General features: G+C 42.9%; 1 protein-coding gene across 5 annotated transcripts; it reads right to left on the bottom strand.

The window, feature by feature from the left end:
• On the bottom strand, positions 1–27,398 carry pcdh10a (protocadherin 10a). Of its 5 annotated transcripts, XR_008570719.1 has the most exons (6): positions 24,332–27,397; positions 23,266–23,324; positions 22,637–22,743; positions 4,067–4,447; positions 841–1,317; positions 1–736 (listed from the first exon to the last, which is right to left on the bottom strand). XR_008570719.1 is itself a non-coding variant. In XM_054779593.1 (5 exons), the coding sequence occupies exons 1-5, from the start codon at positions 26,873–26,875 to the stop codon at positions 1,298–1,300; spliced, it is 3,111 nt and encodes a 1,036-aa protein (XP_054635568.1). In that variant the 5' UTR covers positions 26,876–27,397; the 3' UTR covers positions 1–1,297. The 5 variants fall into 5 exon arrangements, 4 of the variants coding, with proteins under 4 accessions (XP_054635568.1, XP_054635569.1, XP_054635570.1 ...); XM_054779593.1 differs by having other exon boundaries at positions 1–1,317; XM_054779594.1 differs by having other exon boundaries at positions 1–1,317; positions 4,287–4,447.
• Positions 27,399–27,769: the final 371 nt, after the last annotated feature.

Here is a 27,769-nt window from a genome sequence, read left to right as displayed (position 1 = left end):
TTCAATTACACTTGTTTATTTATCACTTGACCTGTGGATGTGTGTGTGATCATGTGGTTGTAAAATCCTTCAAATATTGCCCAGTAGTCACAGCCCCCCTATTCCTGTACATGAGCATATATTCGGCTAAAAATACACATCTGGTCAAGATATTGGTGTCTGCGCTGTACACAAAATGGTTGCGTGTTTGTAAACGGTGAAAGTAACAATTAAATAAGAAAATGAACCTCATCCTTGGTTGGTATGACAGTGTTTAGCTTTCCTTCTTTTTCAATCAACGCAACTCTCAATTTGGTAGCACTTGGAATTATCAGATTGAACGAGGTGCACAAATCAATGGTTACACAGTTTTTTGGGAAAAAAACAACAACTTTTGTATATAGTTTTTTTTATATATATAGTTATATATGTATAGATTTATATTGATTGAAAAGCTTTTTAAAATAGCACAGTAAACACTTCGCACACATGATAAAAACCACTGAACGTGTCTGATTGTTTATGTATAGGCCAAGGGCGTTAAGAGAATGACATCCTGGTCGTTCTTCACTTTCACCCAACCCAGAACGGAGCTGACATATCACTAGCTTAGAAGTTAGAACATTCATGTGATACTAAACTCATTTTGTCTATGTGGTTAAAAGCCATCCAGAGGAGGAATCCCCACGTGTTGCATCTACAGTATACGTTGGAATATGTTCAGATTCTCCACAAGTGAACCACACAGAGAGAACAACTGAAACCAACAAAAAAAAAAGAGAAGTCATATAAAGACAGTCAGTCAAAAAAGCCAAGATACAGAATTCATAGTTCCTTCTTTTTTTCTGTGCCATATATTACCTGTACATCTCCATTCTGGCTCGCTTTTGCATTGTCTCTGTACAGTTGGCTCACTGAGAAATCACTAAAGGGCTCCATGGGATGTTGGTCCAAGTTTGTAACTTCATGTAAACACGCAGCTCTCCAAACCGCAGTCTTGTCTTGTATTCCTGTTCCTCTGCTGAACACTTGGTAATCTTCAATTTCAAGCCCTGATCTCAGTCCTGCTGAGAGAAATAAGGCCTTGGAATGCTCCTGTGAAAGGTTTACAGCTACTCAGAATTTCATTCTCCTCTCCTCTTTTTGGCAACCAAAGCCAAGGCTTTCGTATAGTTTGCCACCCAAGAAAATGGCATTTATCCAGAGTTGTTGTTGTCCAAATGTCTGTTATCTAGCCTTAGTCTGCGGTCCCTATCGTCAGTGTTGGTGGCCTATTACTCAACTTCACGCTGTCTCCGACAGGTCCACATGGAATGAGCTAGCAAATCCTCTTGCGGGCTGTGAAGACAAAGAACAGTCGTTAAGACAAATGACACTATTTCCCGTGAGGCTTTTTAGTGACGGCTACAAATACAGTCTCTTGAAGGATACATGCCACAAAAGACTTGCGGTGAAGCTATTTATATACCATAAAGTCTCCTCCTCAGGGATGCTAAAACTAACTGAGGCCATGTGCTGTGCAGTAATTGTGCCGTTAAATATATATACATGGACAGTGGCGGTTGTAGCTATGGGCCTCCAGGGCAATTGCATTCTCTAGGGGGCGCCACAGGGATGGGGAGGATTTCATATTTATTTGCTAATCATTTGCTCTCAGGTCTGGATATGTTTGTTGGATGGGTGCCCTCTACAGGTGAAAAACTGGCGTTCCCACCCATACTGCTCACATGAAGCGGTTGAAACCAAAGCAATGAGGCATTCTCTAGGGGGCGCCGCAGGGATTGGCCAAAACATGCGGGGAAGTTGTAACAATTGGACAAAGTTGTAGCATTTCAGGTGATTGGTTGAATTTGGGTGGTCCCAATTTAGCAAAACCCTGGAGGCAATATCTAGCATGCGCATCATGGTGGCATATGTTGATCTATGTGGGGAATTGTCCCTACGCAATGAGCGCAGACAGCACCTGAATACAACAAATGAATGTGGTCATAGATTACAGTGGAACCTTGGTTAGTGTCATTAATCCCTTCCTAACCGAAACGTATTACAACATACAGTGGTAATGGTTAATGTCTGTTCGGTTAACATCCAAAGTTTTTGCTAAAATTTTGCCGTGGCTTGCGTTCGCCCGCTCAGAGGCACCTCCCACTCACACACGCATGCACACGCACATACTATCAACCTGGCGGCGCATCGAGGGTGACACTCTGTGTTTCCGCCTTTCTCATTTTACATCCTTAACACTCATTTCTGGTTCTAACAACAAAGCATGTTCACGGCAGGGAGTCAAACAAATACTTGCCGGCGCACTTCCGCCACATCACGGCCAGCAGTTTTATTTTCATTTTCTACATTAAATGACAAGGGACATGTTTATCGGTTCTAGAATGTTGATATTTAGTTTGATATATTTTTGATAATTGTGGTTGCAGCACAATAACGTGTTTGTGTTATTTTGTTCATTGATGGTTTTGTCTTTTGACTGGGTAAAAGTGATGTTAAATATTCAGTTGTCCGTTCATTTGTCATTTGTGATTATTTTTGCATCATTTTCTGCATGTAAAACTATAATTATTGTCTATAAAATTTGTCTTGTGTTAAGATTTTTAATGAATGTAATTGACAATATTTTCTTCTATTTTCTATTTGCTCTGGTTAGAGTCCGTTTTGGTTTGAGTCAGACATTTTGGAATGGATTAATGACGTTAACCAAGGCACCGCCGCATATACAATTAATCTGCTCCAGAAAGACAAAAATGTGACAAAACATGTTTTTATTTATAGTTTGTCACATGAGTAGCGCAAGAAACTTTGCAAGTGCCAGCATTTTGACAAAGAAGATGAGGAAACCCATTGAATTCAAGAAATACAGGACACCACTGAACCACCACTGTTCATGCATCATTAAAGATTTATAAATTGTTTATTAAGAAACATTACTACAGCCACTGGCAAAGATGTTCCTATCAAACGTAGAACAGGCTGGCTTTTGGTTTATAGCATCGGCTTCCGGGGCAATTGTTCTTGTTTTTACACGGAGCAAAACCTCTGTTGTGCCAAAACGAAGCCCATATATTTGAAGAGCCCAACACCAAAAGGAACTCATAAATCCAATAGTGGTGTACAATGGAGTTTTATATTGCACATTTATCGTAAGCCTGCGAGACAGAAGAGATGAGCAGGGTGCTATATTTAGAGAATCACCTAAAGGCTAAATAGCAATTATCTTTTGCACAGAGAACTTCTGTAGGAGAGCGATGGCCTGCCACTGTTTGCTGGGTCACAAACAATCCTTTACCTGAGAGACAGCATGCAGTATGAAGGAAAAACGGCGGCGAACATGCTGGTGACTTGACTGGAAACCGCCTCTCTACTCAGCGCGGACATCCGATACATTCGCGTCTCTTAGAGCTAATAGATTATTCATGTTCCGTGGGAGTTGGAAATGATTTGTTATCCTCTCCTAATGAATTCTGTACAACTTCTTTATAGCTGGAAATGTTTACATTTTTAAATGTGGCGTCCCGTTGCTTCCAATGTGATGCCTTGCACTTTAACCTTCAGAATAACATGGATTATCTGGTTGTTTATGCACATCCAAATCACGTTTGCTGTCATAAATGGCATTCAGACATATGAGGTGATGGAACGAATAAAAACATGAGGTGAGCTTGATGTTGGTGACCTTTACTGATATGAGCATCAGATAAAAAACCAGAGCTTTTAAAGGATTTTGAAGGGGGAAGTTTGCCGAGGTGGGAGAAAGAAAATGGGCCACAGCAGATCCATATGACAACCAATTTAAATGTGAGTTTATTTTTCCTTTTATGTCACATGAATACAGACAATATTTAAAATTAGCCCGTGCGTCTATTTACGTGGGTTTTGGAGAAAAGAATAGATTACATTTTACATTTGACAAAACAGTTACAAAAAGAGCAACACAACAAAACAGTAAGCTCCTTACAAATGGGAGAACTAGAAGTAGATAGTCCAGACCACAATCAAGTGACCCCTTTCCCTTAGTATCTGTACTGGACCAGACCAAAGTCAAACGGCCCCAGGGATTTTTCATACTGATACTCACAGAGAAAGGTGGGTTTGTACGGAAGGGTCCCCCTATCATACTCTTTCCGCTCTAGCGTGCTGGAGCTGTACTGCTGCTGTTGCTGATGGAGGTGATGGTGAAGGCTGTTGTGTGACTGTGACCTTTGACCATCCTTGCCAAAGGTGGAGAATGACCTATCGTTGGACGAAGCGGCGGACGAGGCCAAGGCGACTTCAGATAGGTCGGTAGAGGAGGGTACCTCAGTGTCTGGTAGTGTAGCGTCCATTCCGGGGACATGGAGGTTGCTGCGGTAGTCCGGCCCCTGGCGCCCATCTGATGGGACGAAGGATGGCATCCAGCAGCGGTCCGAGTGGCCCAGGGCCTTGCACTCCTCCGTGCAGTTGGAGAACAGGTCAGCGCCTGCGTTGAGGATGCCAGACAACAGGGATCGTAAGCACCGGCAAGAAATGGATGAGCGAGACACCAGGCAAGATGGGGACAAAAGACCAGACGACAAACAAGTTATTAATCATTTTCATGTCAGAAGAAGAAAAACTGCAACACAAACTATTCATCAAAGAGACAAGGCCAACACTGATGAAGCAAATTGTTTGTTTTCCTACGCACACTCATTCATTCTGAATGAAATGTGCAATCAAAGTGATGCAGTATTTCAAAAATATACCCCTCTGCACCATCAGCATCAACGCTCCATCACCTTCCGAAAACCACCCTCTAACAAAAGCTACAATTATCTCAAGACATGTGACACAAAAAGAAACAACATATTCACTTGGCTGCTTAGTTGCACTTCCATGCCAATCATCCTCGTGTAACCATACGTGTGTAATTGCCAAAAACAAAACCTACACACACAAAAGATCAAATTAACATTGGAAATTATATAATAGAAGAAGCAGCATGAAAGGGATTCCAGTTATGTTAATTACACTCTCTTAGAGAGAATAAAAAGGGGGGTTGGAGGGGTGGATAAGTGTATGAGAGATATTAGAAAAGGGAAGACAGGACCAAGAGACATGAACAGAGTCATCATAATAATTACACCCTGCAGCCAATTTTCTCCTGCGCAGATGGGATTTGTGTTTCCTTCATGTTTTCCCCGGTAGATTTTGCAATGTGGGGAAAAAACGTGGAATCGTGTCATCAAAGCAGGGCTTCCGTTAGAGAGGAGGAAGGCAAAGGGATCGAGTGGGACAAGCAAAGAAAAGTGGACAATCTCTAACCCTTCCCAGAGGCCAAAAAGAGCCAATTTGTACAGGTGGTCCACAGGTTACAAACAACGTCCGCTCCTAGGCTGCAATGTAAGTCCAGTTTTAGTAAGATGGAACTTATACCTAAATTACACATAAAGGAATACATGAAGGATTAAATGCAAGAATGAAATGAAACAGTTGGCGGCCTGTCACGATAACAAATTTTTCGATAATTGTGCTACAAATTATCGCCAATATTCGATAATATCGGCAACGCTTTTTGAAAGCATTTTTTTCATTCATAACTATCATGAGAGGTGTAATGCAAATTTGAACTACTAGATGGTACTCAAGTATCCGTGTACCTGTGTGAGCATCAGTCACATTAGCTTGACACAGAAGTTCTGAGCCCATTTAAAAAAATATATATATATATGGCATAATAATGCAAGTACATCGTATCAAATGCAATAAACTTTAATTTTTCAAGAGTTTAGGCAATTCATACTGCCTGCCAAACATTTTTAACATTTTCCAAAATGTTGGCTTTTCAACCGTATTGAATGGTTGCATTTCTTTCGCAATGTAGCGAGCGACACTGTCCGTGAGTGCCAATCATTTTGCTTGTATTTACTTTGCCGAGCAAACGCCTCAGTAAGCGTTGGCTGTCGGGACGAAGGCTCTGCTGCACCGAAAAAAAGCCGAAAAGCATGGTTGCGTTTCATATAAGTTGTGTATACAAGTTGGTCGTGTTCCCCTGCTTCCTCGTCACTACCTTCGGACAAATGCATTCGCTTTGTCGGTGTTCATGAGCCCACCTTGTTGATTCTGTTTCAAACCGAAATATTCCCACTGGGGCTGCTGCATTCGCCTTAGAAACTATCGCTTCTGTGCCTTGATTCATGTCAGCATATGCTGTCTCACAAGACTAATTTGGTGCTCCTGTGTCGCTCACTCGTAGCCCCGCCTCCACAAAGAGGCTGAATGAGAGGACAGAGGGTTCACTCTCTCCGTTCAGACAGATGCAGAGTGAACCCTCACAGAGAGGCGAGCAGATGGAACACACACGCATACACGCACAAGTCAATTTATTGATCAAAACAGTGATAATAGAAACAGTAACAATTTTCTACCTTCTTAAAATATTTTTTCAGGCTAGTCTAGAAGGATAACCTCCTCTTCTCCTCCCAGATTTCCTTGTAACAGCGCACAGAATCCATGACCCCTCTAGCGTTCATTAGCATTCTGTCATCTTTATCCTTCTCGACTGCCTGTCGGTTTGGACCAAAATGACGATATTTCAAACATAAATATGATGTTCATTTTCACCTCCATGGCGATGGCTTTCCTTTTCTTTAACGCACTGCCGCTTGGGAGACATAATGAAGTGTAAAAAGTTAACTACTAAGCAATGTTGTTGTTCCACATTGTATTTTTGTGCCGCATGCGGCACAGATTCCTCCGCCGGCACGCAAGTCAAACATTAAAATTGTAATTGATTTATAGGAGCACCATAAACCGAGGACCACCTGTACAATATACTGCTTGTGAGTATACAATACGATGATTGATCGATTATCCAATTAATTGACAACTATCTTGGTGTTCGATTAACCGTTTTGTGATTAAAACATATTTTTTTTACATTTCCTGAGTTATTCATGAAAGCAGACCTATTATGTTTGTGATTTAGGCACAAGAAGATATTCACACACACTGGAAAACTGTGATGGACATTTGTGCCCTCTTTTCTGTCTTTTCTCCGTGTCTTTCTTTCTTTTCACCATCGTCTTTGCCAAAAGGGTTTGCTCTGCAGAATTAGCGAGCTGACTATTTCATTAAAGGAGGGAAGTTTACTTCTTGACATATTAATCGAGTTTTGGTGTTTAACCCAGAAAATATGGGAAGGACAGCTGGCATTGGCCGTGCCCACCCGCACTGCGGTGGAAAATGGATGCATGGATTCAAATTCAATGGAATTTTTTTTAAATATATGTAATTTTCATCGTGCTAGGACATGTCTGAGAGCCAGATACAGTCCTCAAAAGAAGCACATCTGGTTCCCGAGCCATAGTTTCCCTATCACTGGTCTAGGGCCGAACCGATTAATCGAAACAACAAGCTTCAGATTTATCGGCTAAGAAAATAATTAGTTGCATCAGTAGTTGGGACCAAAAAAGCATCCAATATTGGTGGGCGTCTCTCCTCTCTCTGAGCTTTTTATGATGTTCATTTTCCCTTCCATGGTGATGGCTTTCCTTTTCTTTGGCGCACCGGCACTTGGGAGACATAATGAAGTGTAACAAATAAGCAATGTTATTCTTCCTCAGTGTGGCCGAGCAGGCACACGCTATGTACTGTTGTGCTGCGCGTGGCGTGCCGTGCTCTTCCGCCGGCACGTGCCGTGATTCGTTCTCAAGCGAGTCTCGTGTTTGCGGACCAAATTTGTTCAGTTAATTCATTTAATGCTCGTGAAGAATGTGACTACATGGCAGTATATGCACTTACTAACAAAGTATCAACAGCATTGTTATGCGGGATTTGGATCAAAACTACTATTTGGCATGAAAAAACAAAAACCCATGCATCGAACTAGAAACGGGACGAATGGGGAACTATCCCAGTTGTTATTTTTATGTTTTACTCCTTCCTCTTGTTCGTGGAAGGAAAGGGTCTTTTTTTAACAGTGAGTACCGACTCTCAAAACAAGAAGAAAGTGTGCCTCATCATGAACACACCTTATCAGATTTTCTATTTCAGTTCTGTTTACACTGATGGGATAATACGGTTCTGACGTGCTCATATCACAGCAGTTTGATGCCCGTTTAGCAGGAATCACTGAAAAGTGTAATAAGAACAGGCAGGCGGAGCATGATGCTGTTCCTGACAATTTCCTGACATTTTTGTGCTTGAGCACTATCCATCATTCTTGCTGTTGAGCATTTGCAAATCTTTGCTCCGTGGCTATAGTTGAGGCTGACCCTTGCGTTGATGTAATCATGCTGCTAATTCAGGACACGTGACCGCAGTGACCATGAAGTCAGATGAGACACGAGGCTCCCAGACAATCGACAGCACGGGCCAAGCAGGCGGGAGTCACAGATTTCAGGGGCAACAAAAGCAGCGAGGCTGCAGGAGCCATAAGGAACAGAGAGAAGGACACTGGCAAACACAGATGGAGAGAGCAACGGCCAAAAAAAAAAATACAAAAAAAAAAACAGACGGGACACCGCAGATGGAACAAGGAGTGTGGTGGTCAAATTGAGGCAGGAAGTGGAGGGTTTACATACAAGACAACTGAGTTATATCTGCTGGTATCAACATGATACAAGCTTTCATTGCTGATACCATAATTCCTCACCAATAATTTCACAGCTTCATCTGTCACGGTTTTTCAAGAATATATTAATAAATCACGCTGTTTCGTGGTTGAATATGGGCTATTACCAGTCAAAAACACGCATGTTTAAACAAACTGCATGTATAGTTTGCCTCAATTAAGCATTTTCAAGCATTAAAATGGCAAAGTGCACTCTAAAATACAAATACCGCATTCAGAAGATGCATTCAAAGACGCTTAGATGATATGTAGTATTGTACACTGGTCACTAGGTGTCAGTAATGTTCGGTCAGACACACAAGTATCAGACTTGATCGCTGGAACAACAGGCTTTTATTGCGGGTTTGAACTAACAATTATTTTCTTGGTCGATTAAACTGAAGCTTCTTGTTTCGATTATTCCAGTCATCGGTTCGGCCCGAGTTCTGTTCCTGTGTATAAGCTGTGTGCTGTCCAGCTAATTAGCCGGTCCGTTCATTGCCATACTATCAACCGGACAGGAACTATATGTACTCACAACACAGCTACTGCAGAAGGTCTATGCAAAGGCATACGGATCCACCCCTGGCATGGATGCATATCTATGCTAAATCATCTATCGTTGGCCTTTAAGCCTCTTAATGATTTGTTGACATTTTCCTGTGTTGACCCAGGCCTTCTAATCTTGGCGGGGCCATTGTGCAGTTAAGTGGTTGAAAGCCACAATGCACATTCATCTTAATGATATGCATTCACTGTTGATAAAATCACAGGCAACAATGAGGTACTGTACTCGGGGGGGAAATGAGTAAATATAGTGTGCAAAGCCTCACTGGCTCGAGCGGGGTCTTTGCTTGACAGCCTGCTCTTAACCGACACGGACATCAACGCATATGTTTGCAAACACACAGGCTTAAAAGTAGTCTTATGCCAAGTTATGTAAATGCTTGCAAGCAAACAGACATGTGCACATGACACCCAGTAGCTGTTGATCCTCGTGAAGCACCTTCGCTTCCTCAGGCAGGAAGCAAAACAACAACGGAAACAGTGAGTGGCAATGACAGTCCCTGCCAGCAGCCCTCTCGCTCATCATGACCTCATCCAGCAGGGGGAAGTGACACACAAACAAGCAAACTCACACACATGCACGGCAGTAAACAATGCTACACAATGCAAACACAATCTCCTTGTTGAAGAGCCATCAGCACATTTCCCCTACTATTTTGTTTTTCATTACATCTCTGCTTGTTTCTGAAATCCCATGTGGGAGTGATTTCACTAATTGTGCTGCCTGACATACAATCAGCAAGTGGCAGCTGACGGAAATGAGGGGAAACAAATCCTCCAAGGGGAAAAATGAGCCACATGTTTGAATACACAGCGCGGGCACTCGGATTACCCCTACACCCGTGCCTTGCACAGGGATGCGTACCGAAACTGGTACCGCTGCCTCATTTAGGTGCTAAATGAATGCAGACTCAGCCACCTGCAACAAGTGCTTGAAGGTGTTATTGTGCAACGAAGGTCTTGTAAGTAACGCAACGTCCGACAGAGGCACACCAGAGTCTGACCCTCAACAGCAGCGGTCCACTCCGACACGGTAAGCTCGCAGACCAACATGCAAAGCAACACTTCCTCATTATCCACCAATCGCACTGACGGCAAGCGAGGTGCATTCATGAACAGCGGAATTCTGAACATCAACATTACAAGACAAGCGGGTTGCCAGAATGGCATTTTCCATCACTTTTAAGTTATAATACATGCTTTAATTCTTAAATGTTGATGATAAAAATTTGCTGTAATTCAAATATAATGTGTGCATGAAGTCCATCATCACTGTTTTGTGGTTGAATACAGTAAAAAAACAAGAAAAGCACCGCCAAGCGGCATAGTTCCCAGATTATTGTGATTTACATCATAAATATTAGTCCTACATTTTATTTTATCTACAGTATATATTTAGATTGCTAATGTTAGCATGCTAACACCTAGCATAATAGTGGTAAGTGTCTACCCATGAAAATAGCTAAAAATAATAGTATGCTAATGTTAGCATGCTAGCAATGCTAAGATGCTAATGTCAGCATTCCAACACCGAGCATGATAGCGTAATGTACCAGGATGGCTAAATGTCCCGAATGAGTTGAGAATTTCTGAATCGGTTGGGAAATGTGGAAGTAGCTTGAATTCTTTACATCAAAGGTATTTTGTGTTCCAGAAGAAAACAAATTGGGGAACTTTTGCGCTGTGGCTAAAAGCATGTACTGTATGTCCTGACTGTTGAATGAGTTTAGTTTAATCACTTCTTGCATATCCCATTTCCAAGAATTCCTGGAAATTTCATCCAAATCCATTCTGATGTTTTCGGAAGTTATTTTGAACACAAACAAACAGAAAGACAAACGCCGGCAAAAACATGAACCTGCGTCGCGCTGCGTTTGCGCTTTGCGCTGCGCTTGCGGAGGTAAATGTCCATATTCAAGCAAAGTTTACATACTTTTTTTTAATAAACAGTTTCAAGCATAAAAATGGCTGAATTAACTAAACTACAACCATGAGGCATTCAGAAGACACATTCAAAGATGTCATGAGGATATGTAGTATTCTAAATTGGTCACTAGGTGTCAGTAAGGTTACATTTAGCCACAGACCACAGACAATAGCCACCACAGTGGCTAAGTGGTAGAAGATGGATGGATGGATGTGACTATAGGGGTGTTATTTCATGTCTAGCGAGCTCTAATAATGTTAAAAAATATATATAGAAGGTCGTAAACAGGTTTTTTATGCTCTGACAAAACTATTATTCCATTTATAAATAAGGAATCCTACTTTGCGGCAATTCACTTATAATGGGCGGGTCTGGAACCAATTAGCCGCAATAAACGAGGGATTACTACATTTGCATATTCAAGTCACGTGCAGAGCACATTTTTAAATACAGTGTTCCTTGCTGCTTCGCAAGTTCACCTTTCGCAGATTCGCTCTTTCACTGATTTTTTAAAGTGCAATTTTGACAAAAGGAGGAATATGTTTTAACAAGGATACAAAAACGCTACAGCCTAACGGCGCCACGATCAGAGGAGTGAATACGCGTAGGCCGTTAAATAACTTCTTGTGTCCAATCTCGTAAGTTCATCATTAAAATTCAAACAAAATTTGAAGAGAGTGTTTAATTAAAAACGAAATGTGATCAAATGTTATTGCCTGTCTGAGAAAAGTGTATAAAGTGTATAGTGAGGGGTTTTACAGCCTTTAAACATTTATAATAATCGTACAAAAATACAGTTGGCTGCTTTGCAAAATTCACTTATTAACCCTCGCGATAAATGAGAAGAGTCATTTCTGGAGTGTACACATGATTCTGGAATATACCAAAATTACAATTATTGCAATTCTACTTCCCGTTTGCAACCTCATGGAATTGAAACGGAGTGCCTGGTATCCGTTATCGTTTGTGCTCCAAATGTACGGAATGAATGCACATAAAGATTCTTTTCTGCATGTTTTAGTGTTGCTGCTGGTTTTGTGTGTGATTATTAGGATCATTTCTTGTGGATGTGGTTTCATATTGGTGAATTTATTATCATTATTTTTATATTACTTAAGCATTTAAATCACATGTTTTTTTGTTTTTTTTCCAAATTGGACATCACCAAATTGCGCATTGGTTTTGAACAAAATTCCTTTCAAAAGTACCAATTTGGCAGCAGCATCAGACAACATGTAAACGACATCCAACCCCAGCCCCGCGTTCACCTGTCTGCTCCTGACTCACTCTTGCTGCTCGTCTTTTATGTCGCTCCTTTTTTCTTAAAAACACCCCAGGTAGGTTGTGTCTTGCAGCTATTTTTTTCCCTCTCTTCCTTCTTTGTTGCAGAGCGAGTCGAGGCATGCCAATATTTGGACAGCAGCTCAGGATGGCAGGGGAGCAGCGAAGCTTCCTTGCACGAGCTGCCCAGTGAGGCTGTGATGAGTAAACCAAAGACCCCCCAGGGCCAAAACAGAGCAAGATGGCTGCCACCCTACCCGGCAATGACAGACAGAGAAATTGTTGTGAGTCTTGCAGAGGCAGCTACTAAATGTTTGGATGGAGAGCTGAGATGGCCGCTTGCCTGGGGGCTGCCTGTTTGATGAATATCCCTCCTTACAGTCACAACGGCTCTGGGTGACCACTGCTTATTGATCTTGGGTTTGTGTGCTATTTAAATGCAGCGAGATGTGCTGCATCTTTTTAATGAAATCAGCAATCAATCTAACTTACACGACGTTGTCGCGCTGCCACATGTTCCGAAATGCAAATCATCTTTTTAATTAAAGACGTTCTAACCACTATTTCCTGTGGATGATAATAATGCGTTCATGGAACAATCAGTGCCTCCAGGATTCTCTCGTTTTTTGGGTTTTTTTGCGTTCGTTGCAGCCTAAGATGCCTGATTTCATGGCAGCTTTTTCACAAAATTGCATCAAAAGTTAGTTAGAAAGTATGCAAGAGCTAATAAATAAAGTCACAGATGAAATAGTTATACCAAAAAGTCGATTTAATAAAAACAGATTATCCCTGCACCTAAGTAAAACTCCAATAATGCTATTTTGTAATTGCAGAAAGGACATTTATGCGAAAATAGCCTGCCTAGACACTGACAGGGTGAGCGAAAATACACTTCTAGGTATTATAATAGATAATAGACTGAGTTGGAAATACTACATCAAGAATATACAACATAAAGTGGCAAGAAATACTTAGAAATACTAGCAAAATATATTCTGGGACAAAAATCACTAAATACCCTCTATTGTTCTCTGGTTTTACCATATCTCACTTCAGTTAGGATCATTGGTAACGCCGCTTATAGAGAACATAGCAACCCTTTATTCTTAAAACCACAATTATAAAAATTAGCTAAAATTATGCATAACGCAAACAATAGCCTGCTAGCCACAACCGTTACACAATTCTTCTCAGGAAGAGAGGATAAATATGCGACGAGTCTGACATTTCGGGAACAAGGTCGTACATTTATGAGGATGGAGTCATGCGTTTCCGAGAAAAACGCACGTTAAGGTGATGTTTTTGCCGGCGTTTATCTGTTTGTTTGCTTATTTATGTTCAAAATAAGTTCTGAATGGATTTGGATGAAATTTTCAGGAATTGTCCGGAATGTGACGTGGAAGATGTGATTACATTTTGGGGTGGGATCCGGATCACCGTCTGGATCCAGGAATCATTTAAAAAGATTCTATAACATTGCAAGATGGGTCCGTTTTCGGTATTTGCGCATATAACTCTACAAAAAGTGGTCAGAGCCCTTAGGAAATAAAAAAATTCAGGACAAGTTTCCAACAGGTTCTCCAAAACATCAAAAACGGGTCCAACAAATGTAGGATTATTATTTTGGTGTGAATCACAATATGTGGGGAACTTTGGTGCTTGGCGGAGGTACGCGCTCTCCGAGTGCTTCCTCTAGTTAATAATACAACATTTTGGGAGAAAATTTGCTTTTTACGCACAGAAAACATACCAAAACCGTAGCCCAAATACCGAGGTACGGCCCGGCCCGTACCGTGGCTTACATGTTAGCCTGTGTGGGCGTAAATCAACACCTACAGTGCTGCTACAATAACTAGTCATTAAAGTATCATCTTCTCCGCAATGTCTAGAAGTACACTCTTGCAAATGATCATTTTGGGCCAAACACCCTCCTCAAAACTGCAAAATTGCAACACTTCTAGGGAATTTAGGGAACTACGCAGTATTTCCATTCGATCCATGAATAGAAATCATCTCCAAAGTAAGCACGGAATGCACATGTCAGGTGTTTTGTGGGAAAAGTGCCTTTTTCCATGTATGACTTTGTCTCTGAGGTGTGGTTTCTAAACCCTGTTAACTAAATGCCTTTGACAGCTCACTGACAAGGAAACATGATGCCAGCTACTAATTCATAATCATCTATCTCATACACCGTTGCCACAGAGATTTAATTGCCCCATTTGTCATGCCGTTTGTTCTCACCAAAATGTCACCGCGACGATAATTTCTGTTCCCTCTACCGTCTCGCAGACCTCGGCATCTGTGTCTGAGATGCCATTTTTTTGGCTTGTTCTCCCCGTTTCCTATTAGAGAAGATGAGGGAACTAATGCAGAGAGAAGACACTCTGCCTGATTTGAATAATAACAATAATAATAATAACAAAAACTCAGTGACGGTGTGGACTCGATAAGGGTGTGGCAGTCAATCACTTGTGCTTCGGCTGCTGACACGGCAGCGTTTCCCTCCAGACACAAAGCTATTTGCAGTCTTTTAAAAGCATCTGTAAGATATCCCAGCCTCACAGGCGCGGTCCCTTTGATTTAAAACCGCATCACCAGCCTTATTTCCTTAAGTGTCACAAAGGTGGCTGAGCAGGGAGCAAAAACAGGTGTGGTTGATCACACGCCAACTGCAGGTGGTTTTTCATCACATATTCTGAGGAACACCAAAAGGGACATTGGACGCGCCGTCCTGTGAGGACAACCTGCATCTGAGCCTCCTTGATAATTGCTATGCAAAGGCTGGAGGAATGAATTACTGCTCAGCCAAGTGTTGCGAAGATCCAACGTGTGGGGGAAACAGAATGAAGGATGAGACCCCGCCGCAAATATGTGCGCGCACACCCGTACACGGAATGGAGCGGTACAAAGGTGAATGCTAAATGTATGTGCGTGTGGACAGGTGCGCACGGGCAAATTTGCTTAAGCAGGCAAATTGTGGAGAAATACACACACACACACAAAAAAGATGCGGTTCTGATTTTAGCTGTGGGTTATTCAGCACATGTTCTCTTCTAGGAAATGTAAACTCAGCACAAAAGCATGCAAACCGATGCACACACACACACACACACACACACACACACACTGCCCGTATTAGACATGGAACTACATTGGAACCCTAGTTAGCGTCATTAATCTGTTTCAGAAGGTCCGACTCTAACCGAAATGTACTCTAATCGAGCCTATTTCTCCCCTAAGCAATCATGTAAATCCAATGAATCTGTTCCAGAAAGCTAAAAATGTTAACACAAAGCACATTTGAATAGTTTTATAAAAACCTGTGAATTTCCAGGGCGAGTATGCGCGGATCCACTGTATTACTATAGGAATCTGGCGCAACCACAGCTAGCGTACGCCCCCGGCTTGCGTGAAAAACTATGCCAAAATTTTGCCTCGGTTGGCGTACATTTTCCAATTCGCGTACAATATGGCGTGCATCTTGTCGTGTTATTAATACGCCGTGTGAGTCCAACTGTGTTCTTAATGTATTTTTATCACAAAACGTCCTTGTTAGCAGCCGACTAGCTTGCTAATACATGGAAACAGGAAGCGTCTTCTTTGCTAACTAACACAGTTACACCACAAGTCTCAAAATTCTTCACACAAAACTAAACAAAGTTTTACAATTAAAGCTATGCTTGTGAAATGCTTAGAAATGACAAATAAAAGATATAAACGAAACAGACAAAAACAGCGATGTGGCAGTGAGATCAACGCAGACACCACCTTTATGTTTTGCCATGAATAGTATTTCTCACCTCATAATCTCTGCTTTTCTTTTGTCCACCGCTGAAAAATAAGCCTAAATGGAACCAAAAAAAGTTGCAAGTGCCAGCATTTTGATGAAGAAGGTGAGTAACACTACTGAATTCGAGAAACAAGTCATGGCAAAACACGAAGGTGGTGTCCGTGTTGATCTCGCTGCCACATCACTTCTTTGTCAACAATCACGTCTTCAGTGAAGGTAAAAGTAGTAAATTTATCCCTTTCATTCAACTTCTTGTGGCGTAATTGTGTTAGTTAGCAAAGGACAAGACAGTCAACTGCTGATGGAGCTAACTTCTGCTGCCCGTTTCCATGTGTTAGCAAGCTAACAGGCTGCTGACAAGGAATGTTTTGTAAAAAAAAAAATTAAGAACACATTTGGACTCACAGGGCAAATCAATAACAAGACAAGACGCGCACCATATTGTATGCTAACTGGAAAATGCACGCCAGCCGAAGCAAAATTTGGGCATAAATTTGCAACGTTAAACGAAAAACACGCTAACCGGGGCGTACACTAACTGAGGTTCCACTGAATTTCTGGAGAAATACAGTGGATCCCCGCATACTCGCCATCCAGCATTCGCAACCCCGCAAATTTGCAGATTTTTGGTCAAAAATAAAAACAGCATTTTATTTTATTTTTCTCTGAAAATAGGCCTCATTCACCATAACTTGGAAAAAATATATATATACGTGATACGACACGTAAAAAGTACAGTACCACTGTTAAATCGTTCAATCCCAGCCATTTTTCAAAGGACAACCCCTTCAGTAGCGGCCATTTTAGACAACGTTGACCGATCTTTCAAGGCACACAGAATATTGTGCTCTATGGCCATATAAACATGGAACCTGCCAAAAGAAAGATTAGACTCCTGACATTCATCAGAAAAAAAAGTTTGTTTCTACGTTTTTCCGTACTTTAGTAATCAGCAGTAGAACATAGGTAAGTTTCAGGAAAATATCAGTTCCTGACTAGCAAAGGGAGAAAACCATCTTTTTGTGAAAAGATACATTTCAAGCATAACTTCCGCTTCTGTGGCAGCTCAAATATTTAAACAAATATACCACAACAAAAACAACACAACAAAGTTGTTTGTTTTTTTACATCAAAATAATTTATTTCTACCATGAATTATTTAAAATTTTCACATTTGGAACTCAACTATGTGTGCGCATGGGTGTGCACGCGTGTGCGTGTACATGTGCATGCGTTAAAATGTCCCTACAATGCTTAACCTTCTGCGCGCTTCACTCCGCCACGCTCTTCCACTTCCTCCTTCCTGTCATGTGTGTTTCTCCCGTCCGTCTACATGATCTCTGCCGAGCTCTTATCAAATGCACTTCTGCCACCTAGTGACCGTTTTTCTGGCATTAAAATTGCTCTGACGCCAAATCCATTAGCGGGGTGTTGCGCCATCACCTCTTTTAGCCTCTGTTGTTGGGATCTGGCGTTCAGGTTTATAAAAACGTCTAACTACGTCTTTGATATTGAATTGCTTAAAAAGCTCCACAATTATACGTCTTTATGTCTTTATGCCTCACTGATCATGTGTTTTCCTCAAGCCCTGAGATTTCGCATTTTGTTTGACAGTCCTTGAACGCATCATCGTGCTGAGACACAAAAGTGAAACTGTAAGTGTAACTTTCTCAGACTTATGGGTTAAACGTGCTCAATAAGTCCGCGAGACATATTTAGGGTGAACCGCGAGCGAACAATGGCAACTGAAGAGAGACGGGGAGGGTTCTGGAGTTGAATGTAGTCTAATAACTACAAAACTTTTATTGCAAATGTTGAATGCCAATGTCAAGCGAGACATTTTTACGGGCGTCTCAATCAGCCATGCTTTCGTGGGATCTACTGTGTACTGTTTACACTGTGAAAAAACACGCATTTACATGCAAAATTATACATGAGGAATAGAAACACAAAAAAACTACAAGTCCAAAATGTTTGTCTTTTGAGATTTCTGCTGCCGATTAGAAGAGAATTCCATTTTAGTGCGGACATCATAATATCCAAAGAGCCTTTAGGGAGGTATACAAAACCCACATTAAAGTAGCTTCCACACACATTAAAGAAACACATTGCAGTAATTGGACCATAAATATGCATTTTAGTAGAACACTAGCTGGTAATAAGTAGAATAGTGTCACTGTCATTGCCCTAGCGACTGCTGACCGACGACTTCCGTGGTCAATAATATTTGTACTATATCTCATGTGGTAATGCCCGTGTAGTCAGCTATACTGCCGAGTATTTAGCGCATAATATTGATTGACTTTGCCCATTTGGCTTCCCGCGTATGTCTTTGTCACTTTCATTTCTTTCAGCTTAAGGCTAGTTAGAGATGTTAGATCGTCATCAGACGCACACACACGCACACACACACACACACACACACACACACACACGCACACACACACACACACACACACAAGGGGCTGAGCTACCAAAGGATTTGAACCAAACAGTTAGAAGGCAATTCTTTCTTGAAGTAGTCTCGCAGCAATGCAATGGATAATGTCTGCCCATTACCCAAACGTATTTGCGTGTGTCATGGAATGTAAGCGTTAAATAACTGCACGTAGACGCGACTGATGGCGAGAGCCCGTTGATTGAACAATCAGTCTGAACAATCGGTTCAGTAGGGTTCTGAACAATAACAATGACGTAAATGGTCAGAACTGCGTTCCCACCAAAGGAAGATCTCGTCTTTTCTTGGATCTGTCCAACTGCGTACGTGTCTGGCAACTTTGCTATCTGGACCGAATTTTCATTAATACATTATTGATATGCGTGTGCCTATCGTGTTCCTCCTCATTTCCTTCATAAAATGTGCTTTGGACATGTACCTCATGAGATTAAAACAAAACATGATTTGTCGTTCAGAAAAAAGAAAAAAATCCGGGCCAATAAATGAATTAATCAAACAATAAATGAAAGTGAACTCAGTGATTTTGCCGGCCTCAATAGATTGCCATGCGCATGCGTCTGTTTTCCTCATCTCTCGCCTCGGAGGCAGGAAGAGAATTCACTCTTCATTGGTTTCAGCACCTGAGTGCGGAGTGAGTCTCTTTGTCAGTCATACCGTCTCGTTGTGTCCGCGGGTGGAGGCGGGGCCGCTAGTATACACACAATTGTGTAAAGTAGTAGAAATAATATTAGTGGATTGCAATATATTGTCATATACTTTTATACATTTTTTCAATCTACTTTTCTTAAAAGGAAAGTTAAAATCTTGTCTGGTCGTGAACTGTCTCATGGCACCTCTCGTATTAATGTTTAAAAAGATCACCTAGGAGAATAAATGTATTTATGCATGTATACATAGTATGTAGTGAAACCTCAGTTAGCGTACGCCTCGGTTAGCATTTTTTTCGGCTAACTATGCACACATTTCGTCTGTAAAAAGAAAAATAGGAAGTCGGACGCCTCAGATTCAATATGAGGTTGTGTGAAATATTAAATGTGAAATATTATCAATGCCAGCAGATGGAACACACCGTAGGCAACTGTTGGTTCGGGGATGTAGAGCAATCCCTCGACACTTTTAATTTCGCAGCTTCACTCTATCACGTTTTTTCAAGAGTATATTAGTAAATAAATCATGCCGTTTTTGTGGTTGAATACAGCCAATTATTAGTCAAAAATATGCATATTTTAGCACATTTTACGTATTTTTGGGCCTAAATTAAGCATTTTCAAGCATAAAAATGCCTAAATGAAGTAAACTACAAATCGAGGCATTCAGAAGATGCATCCAAATATGTTGCGATGATTTGTAGTATTCTACACTGGTCACTAGATGTCAGTAATGTTACACTGATGAGCCATAAGGCAGGAAGTACGGTACACTCAGGGTGTCCCGATACACGATGTTTTCACTTTTGATATCGCAGTCTTGGGTATGGGCCCATACCAATATTGATCCGATGTCAACAGTACTTTTATTACTTAGATTTTGTAGTGTGGAATGTTAGAAAAGGCTTGATCGTATGTCCCTTGAGAGAATTTGCATTGTTTTATTCATCTTCCGCAGGAACAATGCTTACATTTTCTGTTAGGTTAAGTTTTAATCTGTGAAAGTTTTCCTTCATTTTTTTTTCTTTGCGTGAAAGCGGCTACATTTCTGTGTGCCGTGCTTTTTATTATTTATTAATTCTTGAATTACTTATTAGTCATTTGTACAGCTATTTACTGCAGCTTTCACTTTCCCCTTCGGTTTTATCGCAACAAGCACGTAAAAACACAACAACGTCTCTCGCAATTTTGTGGAAAAGCTCGGGCAAAATCAGCCATTTAAAGCCGCATCCGCTGACTGAACGACATGAAATGCCACAGGGCGTGATGAGGGCCGTTCCTATCCTACAACACGGATCCAATGAAGCCTATTTTAGATTCCCAGCACCACTTTCATCTGTGGCAGACTCTGGTCTAGACGCAGGTCGTACATGAGTAGTGTAGAGTGAACCTTCCCAAGAAAAGGGCAGTTCAATATGAAATACAATTTTCGACCCTTCCTTCTTTTTGTCTGACTCCACTTGGATCAATAAACAGGTAGAAACCGAAGCAAATGTTATAAACGCGATGACTGTTATGGTAAGTTGTGTTTTGAAAAAGGCAGTGCATACACACATACAACTAAAGTCAAGTTATATAATAACACACGCGCTTCACCGTCATACTAAAAGTACATCCACACTGGCCACATTGCTGTGGTACATTGAATGATTATTTTGAAAATATACCTGCACATTGTTGGCCTTGGGAAGAGCATGAATGTAACATCGGAGTCCAAAACATACTACAGTAATCCTTCGTTTATCACGGTTCAGTGGTTCCAGACCAAGTGAATTTCAGCAAAGTTGTATTCCTTATTTATAAATGGAATACTTTCGTAGCTAGAGCAGAGAAAACCTGTTTACAACCTTCTAAATATGTTTTGTAACATTATTAGAGCCCTCTAGACAAATAAAACTAATCACAAATAAAATATTATGAAATATAGTCACCTTTACACTCCTATTACCCAATATAGTCCAAATAATAACAGAACATAAACATAATGTATACGACATAGAAAACCTGTTCATCACTTTCTAAACACGCTTTTTTTAACATTATTAGACATCATTAGAGCCCTCTAGACATGAAATAACACCCCTTTAGTCACCTTTACACTTCTATTACCCAATATAGTAGACATAATAAGATAAAATAAGACATGTAAGACATACAAAACCTGTTTACCACCTTCTTAATATGCTTTTAAACATTATTGGAGCTCTCTAGACATGAAATAACACCCCTATAGTCACCTTTACACTCCTATTAACCAATACAGTAGATGTAATAAGAGAAAAGAAGCTATTTAAGACATAAATAAGAAATAAGTGTGTTTTGCATTAATAGTGTCCTGGTGCTGGGGAGCTGTGAGGGCCGGACAGGAAGTGATGTCGGAGATTCGCAGTTGAGTTTTAGCTCGGCGTGGGTTACGGCCTCCGCAGTAGCCCGTGTTAGGGATTATTCTGCCTGTTGTGAAATAATTCACACCTGCGATAAAACACTGTTGTTCACGTCTGGTGCTTGTGTGTCTCACTGAACATTACAGTAACATTACCGCCAACTAGTGACCAGTCTAGAGTACTACATATCATCACAATGTCACTGAATGCACCTTCTGAATGCCTTACATTGGTATTTTACTTAATTTTGCCGTTTTTGTGCTTGAAAATGTTTACTTTAGAGAAAAAATACAGAGCATTTGCTTAAATATGCTTATTTTGTCTAATAATAAGCTGGATTCAACCACAAAACAAAAAATGATATTGTAATTAATATATTTTTGAAAAACAGTGATAGAGTGAAGCTGTGAAATTCGAAGTGGCGAGGGAGTACTGGCTTACTAAGGTCTAAGATTGTTTTTTTTTAGCCTTTTTGAAAAATTAAATGCACATACGTTCTGGCCAATTCTGCAAATTAGAAGACTGGTTCATCTAGAACCCTGACGCCCTACTACATTTTTTTTTAACAACACCACCTGACCATCTGGCGTTCGCAGCATCTGCCGAAAAAGATTCTGCCCCTTGGACAAATGTAATTGAGGACCCCCGGACTGAAGGACAGACCTGACTGACGCTGTTTTTTGCAGTGTTAACTCTTCAGCCAAAACAATGCAACAATACATACAGCAGCATCTTATTACTTTACTCTAGCTTGTGTGCATTTCACTTGAGTGAACCTATTGATTGATGCCTGGAAAGAAGTGCAGGCCTCACACTTCCTCCCCGAGAGTCGCTGTCCTTTCAGCACCGCTCCGTAGAACAGCAGCGAGGAGAACACAGTGACGGAAAACAAAGGTTTTGCCAAATAATCACCGTATATGAAATCAAACCAGCACTTTTATTTCTAGCAACAACGCACATCCAGCAGTCCGCTCAAATAATTCACCCCATTCTGTTCGCAAACACATTTTTTAGAAACTCACCGGCAGAGTGGCCCCGGTTGGTGGCGTCGTGATCACTGTCGCCTTGCTCGCTGTCACCGTGACCGCTGTCCTTCGAGCTGACAATGTCTGCTTCTTGGAATGCCGAACTGGAGGAGAGAGGCAAAATGCAGCAAGTCGTGTTGCAAAGGTACGGTGAAATGGAAAGAATTCACAGGTAGAGACAAAGGTCAAGCTGTACTAATGCTGGGAGGGAGGATTAAAGGAAGCGACAAAGCGAGTGAGAACAGCAGCGTCACCACATAACCGCATTAATACCGTCACGGCGGCCATCACGATTCTAAATTGGATGTTACACATGGCATGTAATGAAATCCAGTCTTAGAGCTTTAATGGGCGCCGCACTGCCGGTTATGGGCCTGGTGCCAAATTGAAGAGCTACATTACGAACACATTGGGAACCATGTAGCCTCTCAGAGCCGCAATTAATGACGCAGAATCCACCGGGCTCATCCTGATGGGTGTAATATTCAATTTTATAGATCTGTGAATAGACTGCGGATCCCTTTGGCCTGCTGGAGGTTAGCGGTCCTCTGATGGTGAGCGGTTATGTGGTTCAGCTGGCTCAGCACATTGCTCATGTAAATCAGATGCATGCGTGTTTTTAGTACCTGTTAACACGTCTTGGTCTGTCCACCAGGTAGCTGAGTTCCGACCGCTGGTGTTTGTTCTAAAAAAAAAACACAAAAGCAAACCTTGTCATGTCAATTCAAAACATACACACTGAGACCTGGACGGCAGAAGCACACGTGCATACCACAAATGCAGCCATAGAGTGTTAAAAAGTATGCCTGCTCTGCATAGATCAGTAGCGATGTTGAATGCATCCACTTGCACGTACGCATCCACTTAGTGAGTGGGTGAGAAGAGACGAGAGCAGTGGAGAGTGGGTTAGGAGGCGATTGAATGCGTAAATGATTGAGCCGGCTGACGCTGGGACTGAACAACCTTTGTTCACGCTGCTGCCACGCTGGGCCGTGCACAGAATACTTAACGCACAGCAAAGCCAAGACTGTGACTGGCTGTCTGGCAAAAACTCCACACTGCAATCAACAAAAAAGCTTCGAGTCCTCACAGCTCCCCACGCAGAACTCATTTATCTCCTCTTTTCTTTGAATATATGCTGCCTCAACGTATTTTGGCTTTCTAAGTATTTATCAGAAGCCTTATTTGGAGAAAAAAAAAGGAATGTAATTAGAACCATCTGTGATGTGACTTCACTATCTCGCACTCAGAAAGATTGGTTCTTGGTTATTTTTATGCAAAAATTGGAATAAATGAAGTGTCCCTGTAGTGTAATTTCAATGAGTAAAACTGACTCCCATAATTGAACTTCAAATGTCTATTCATATCTGTGTTCGGTCCAACATCAAAGCGAGTAAAATCCAACTTTAAATGAGAATTGAGGATTGAGATTGAGCTCCGTCTGGCCGGTGTGAATAAAACTAAAAGGACACATGAGATTTAACGTTTGACATGTCCAATCACCACGAGGCGTGACAATGATTAAAGGCCACAAAGTTCAGCAGTCAGTCAATACAATTTCCATCTTCTTTTGCAAGGCATGGCCTGAATGGGAAGCACGCTTGATGGGAAACAGATGATTTCTGACTACGTGTTAGCGTTAAAAGGGTAACACTGAAGAAGGAAAAGGGAAATCATTTGTGTTGTTCTTACCTCGCTAGAAAGAATGCTGCCGTTGGAGATGATGTCCGGCTGTTGGTCGCTGTAACCGGTGACTAAGGCGCCGCACGGGTTGGTGTGGTCCGTGTCAGTGCTTCGGGAGGGGCTGCACGGTTTGAGGAACATCAGGTCCGTCTTGGCAGACTCTGGTGTCAGACACACTTGGTAGCAGTAGGAGTTCTGGTTCTGGTGGTGGTGGGAGCCAAACCCCCCTCCTACGCTGCCCACTCCAGACTCTTCCACGGGCACCTGCCCCACGGGCCCCACACCTGAGGTCACATTGGTGCTCTGAACCAACATGATGTCGGACTTACTCAGCTTCTTCTGCTTGCGGCTGCGAGCTTGCCTGCTGCAACAGGAGCCGCAGCACATGCAGCAGTCGCCGGCCAGCAGGCAGGTGTAGAGATTGAATTTCTTGTCCTTTTGGCAACGCACGGCCAGGACAATCATGGCCAAGAGGAAGATAAAGGAGACAGAGCCCAGGGCGATGATGAGAATGAGCGTCAGGTCAAGCGAGGTCTCCTTTGCCTTGGAGGCAGAGCCACGATCCCCACTCCAACCTTCCACCACACTGTCCACTAATATCACACTCACGCTGGCTGAGGACGACAGGGGGGGCTGCCCGTGGTCCCTCACTTCAATCAGCAGGTCATAGTGGCCCTGAGAGTCCCGCTTGGGTGAGATCCGCCGGGCGGTCCTCAGTTCCCCGGTCCTCCAGTCCATGCGGAACATGCCCATCTCGTTGCCTCGCAGGATGCTGTAGGACAGCCGTGCATTCTCGCCATCATCAGCATCCATGGCCACAATGCGCGTCACGAGGTATCCAGGCTCAGCAGAGCGTGGCAGGTGCTCCTTAGCGGTGCCATTTTTACCAATTGGGGCGATGACGGTGGGGGCGTTGTCATTCTGGTCCACGATGATCACGTTTGCTGTGGCGTTGGAGAAGAGCTCTGGGGTTCCTGAGTCCTTGGCCTGCACCATGAAACTGAACTCTTTGAGCTGTTCATAATCAAAAGAGCGCAGCGCGTACAGGTAGCCCGTGTCCTGATTAATGGACACGTATGTGTCCACAGACATGCCCTGTATGTCACACTCCAATATGGAGTAAGTAATGAGAGCGTTCTGTCCTATATCAGGGTCTACAGCGCTCACAGCGTGAATGAAGGCCCCAGGCACATTATTCTCAGTCACATACACGTCATAAACCGCCTGTGTAAAGTGCGGCGCGTTGTCGTTCTCATCAGAGACGTGAACTTTAATGGACTTACTGGTGGCAAGCGCCGGCTGGCCCTTGTCTTTCGCCACTACCGTGATGGTGTAGGACTCTGTGGTCTCTCGGTCCAGCGGGCCGTCGGTCATGATGGTGTAGTAATTCTTATAAGAAGACTTCAACTTGAAAGGAACATCTCCCAGGATCTCGCAGCTCATGACACCGTTCTCGCCGGAGTCTCGATCGGAGACGCTGAAAAGTGCGATGACAGCAGGGGCGTCCTGCTCGTTCACCGACTCCGTCACGGTGCTGAAGCTGATCTCTGGAGTGTTGTCGTTCACGTCCACAAGTTTAACGAGCACTTTGCAATGAGCGGGGACGGCGTTAGCCCCCATGTCTTTAGCCTGGACGTAGATCTGGTGCGTGCTGGTCTCCTCGTAGTCCACCTCACCGGCCACTTCGATCCTGCCCGTTCTGGCGTCAATGCTGAACAAGTCTTTAATCCGCGGCGTGTTGTGGCTGCTGAAGGAATAAATAATCTCCCCGTTTTGCCCCTCGTCCACATCAGTGGCGTTAAGCTGAATCACTTGGGTGCCCAAGGGGGAGTTTTCCCGCAAGTCCACCGTGTACACAGACTGGTCGAAAGTGGGCGCGTTGTCGTTGGAGTCCAGAACTTTGACGACCAGGAGCGCCGTGCCGGTGCGCTGCGGGTTGCCTCCGTCCACCGCGGTGAGCACGTAGCGGTGCACCGCCTGCTGCTCCCGGTCTAACGGCTTCTCCAGCACCAGCTCGGCGAACTTATTGCCGTCACTTTGTGTCTGCACGTCCAGGTAGAAATTGTTGTTATTCGTGATGGCATACGTGCTGAGCGCGTTTGCGCCCACGTCCGGATCGAAGGCGTTCTCCACCGGGAAACGCGTCCCTGGGATGGCGCTTTCTGATATCTCCACGGAAATGTCCGCCTCGGGAAAATTGGGTGGGTTGTCGTTGATATCCATCACTTCAATCTCGACGCGAAAGAGCTCCAGGGGGTTCTCCAAAAACACTTCCAGGTGCAAAAGGCACGGAATGGTCTGCTTGCAAATTTCTTCCCGGTCAATTTTCTCCTTCACCACAAGAGCGCCGTTTTCTAAATTCACCTCCAGGTAAGGTGTCCGTGAACTGGGCACAGTCTGGAAGCGCCGCGCGGAAAGTTTGGTAATGTCCAGCCCCAAATCATCTGCGATATTCCCAACCACAGTCCCGGGCTCCTGCTCTTCTGGCACGGAATAGCGGAGCTGAGAGAGCGCTCCATCCAGGATGGAGCACAGGAAAAGCAACCAAATCATCTCCGCTCCTTCTTTCCAAGTGCACTTCAGGACAAAAAAGGCGTTATTCCTTATTTTTACAAGCAGTGCGCATTTCCCAAATGATCTGCCTGCCAAAAGGTGAAATCCCGCTCCTTTGACTCGTGGAACATTTTCTTCTGACGCACAGCCATCTGATCCGAGCGCCTTTTTAATCAATTCTGCACCGGACTGGAGCCAGGACGCGTCGCCAACACTTCCTGTGCGCTGAAAAAAAAGCACTGGCCCTTCTTCACAAAAAGTTACACAACAAAACAGGCACTTCCTGGCTGTCTGTCAGAGCAAAAACAAAAAAAGAAGAAAAAGCAACTTGTTGGCGAATAGCAGCTCTCATAATCAGTGCGTCTGTGCGCTCCAAGCGGGTGATGCTCTCAGCTCGGTCTCTGTAAAGTGAGTGTGAGCGGCGGGGTTGGTTTTGCGCACAGCTTCTTTCCCCAGCAGCCAATGGTGAGCGCCGACGCCGCGCGTAATGGCACATGATTGGGGCTCCGCGACGCCAGCCAGCGCGCACACTGGAGACGCTTAACAAAAGCACACTTAGCGCTCCTCACCTCTTCTTCTGCGCTTCTCCTCCAGGCCAAGCCTCACTCGGAGCAGCCACATTAACTCGTTTACTCATCCAATCCGTGAAGAAAAGTCCAATAAGAGTCAGAGACACTTGGTGGCCGCGCTGGATGCTGCTATTGTAATCATAATAATAGTAATAATAATAATCCAATCTTACAGAAATTATTTTTGGAAACCACTCTCATTATTTACCTTCCAATGACAGCATGGCGCTCTGGTACCAGGCGGATCGATCCCAACGTCAATACCACGCGTAGTATCAGTATCGGGTCGATGCAACCGTTAAAGATCGATATTTTTCAGTTCTCT

This window comes from Dunckerocampus dactyliophorus, chromosome 6 (assembly GCF_027744805.1).
Source record: "Dunckerocampus dactyliophorus isolate RoL2022-P2 chromosome 6, RoL_Ddac_1.1, whole genome shotgun sequence".
NCBI classification, from domain to species: domain Eukaryota; kingdom Metazoa; phylum Chordata; class Actinopteri; order Syngnathiformes; family Syngnathidae; genus Dunckerocampus; species Dunckerocampus dactyliophorus.
Note: the sequence above shows the minus strand (reverse complement) of the source record. Positions and strands in the feature narration are given on the sequence as shown.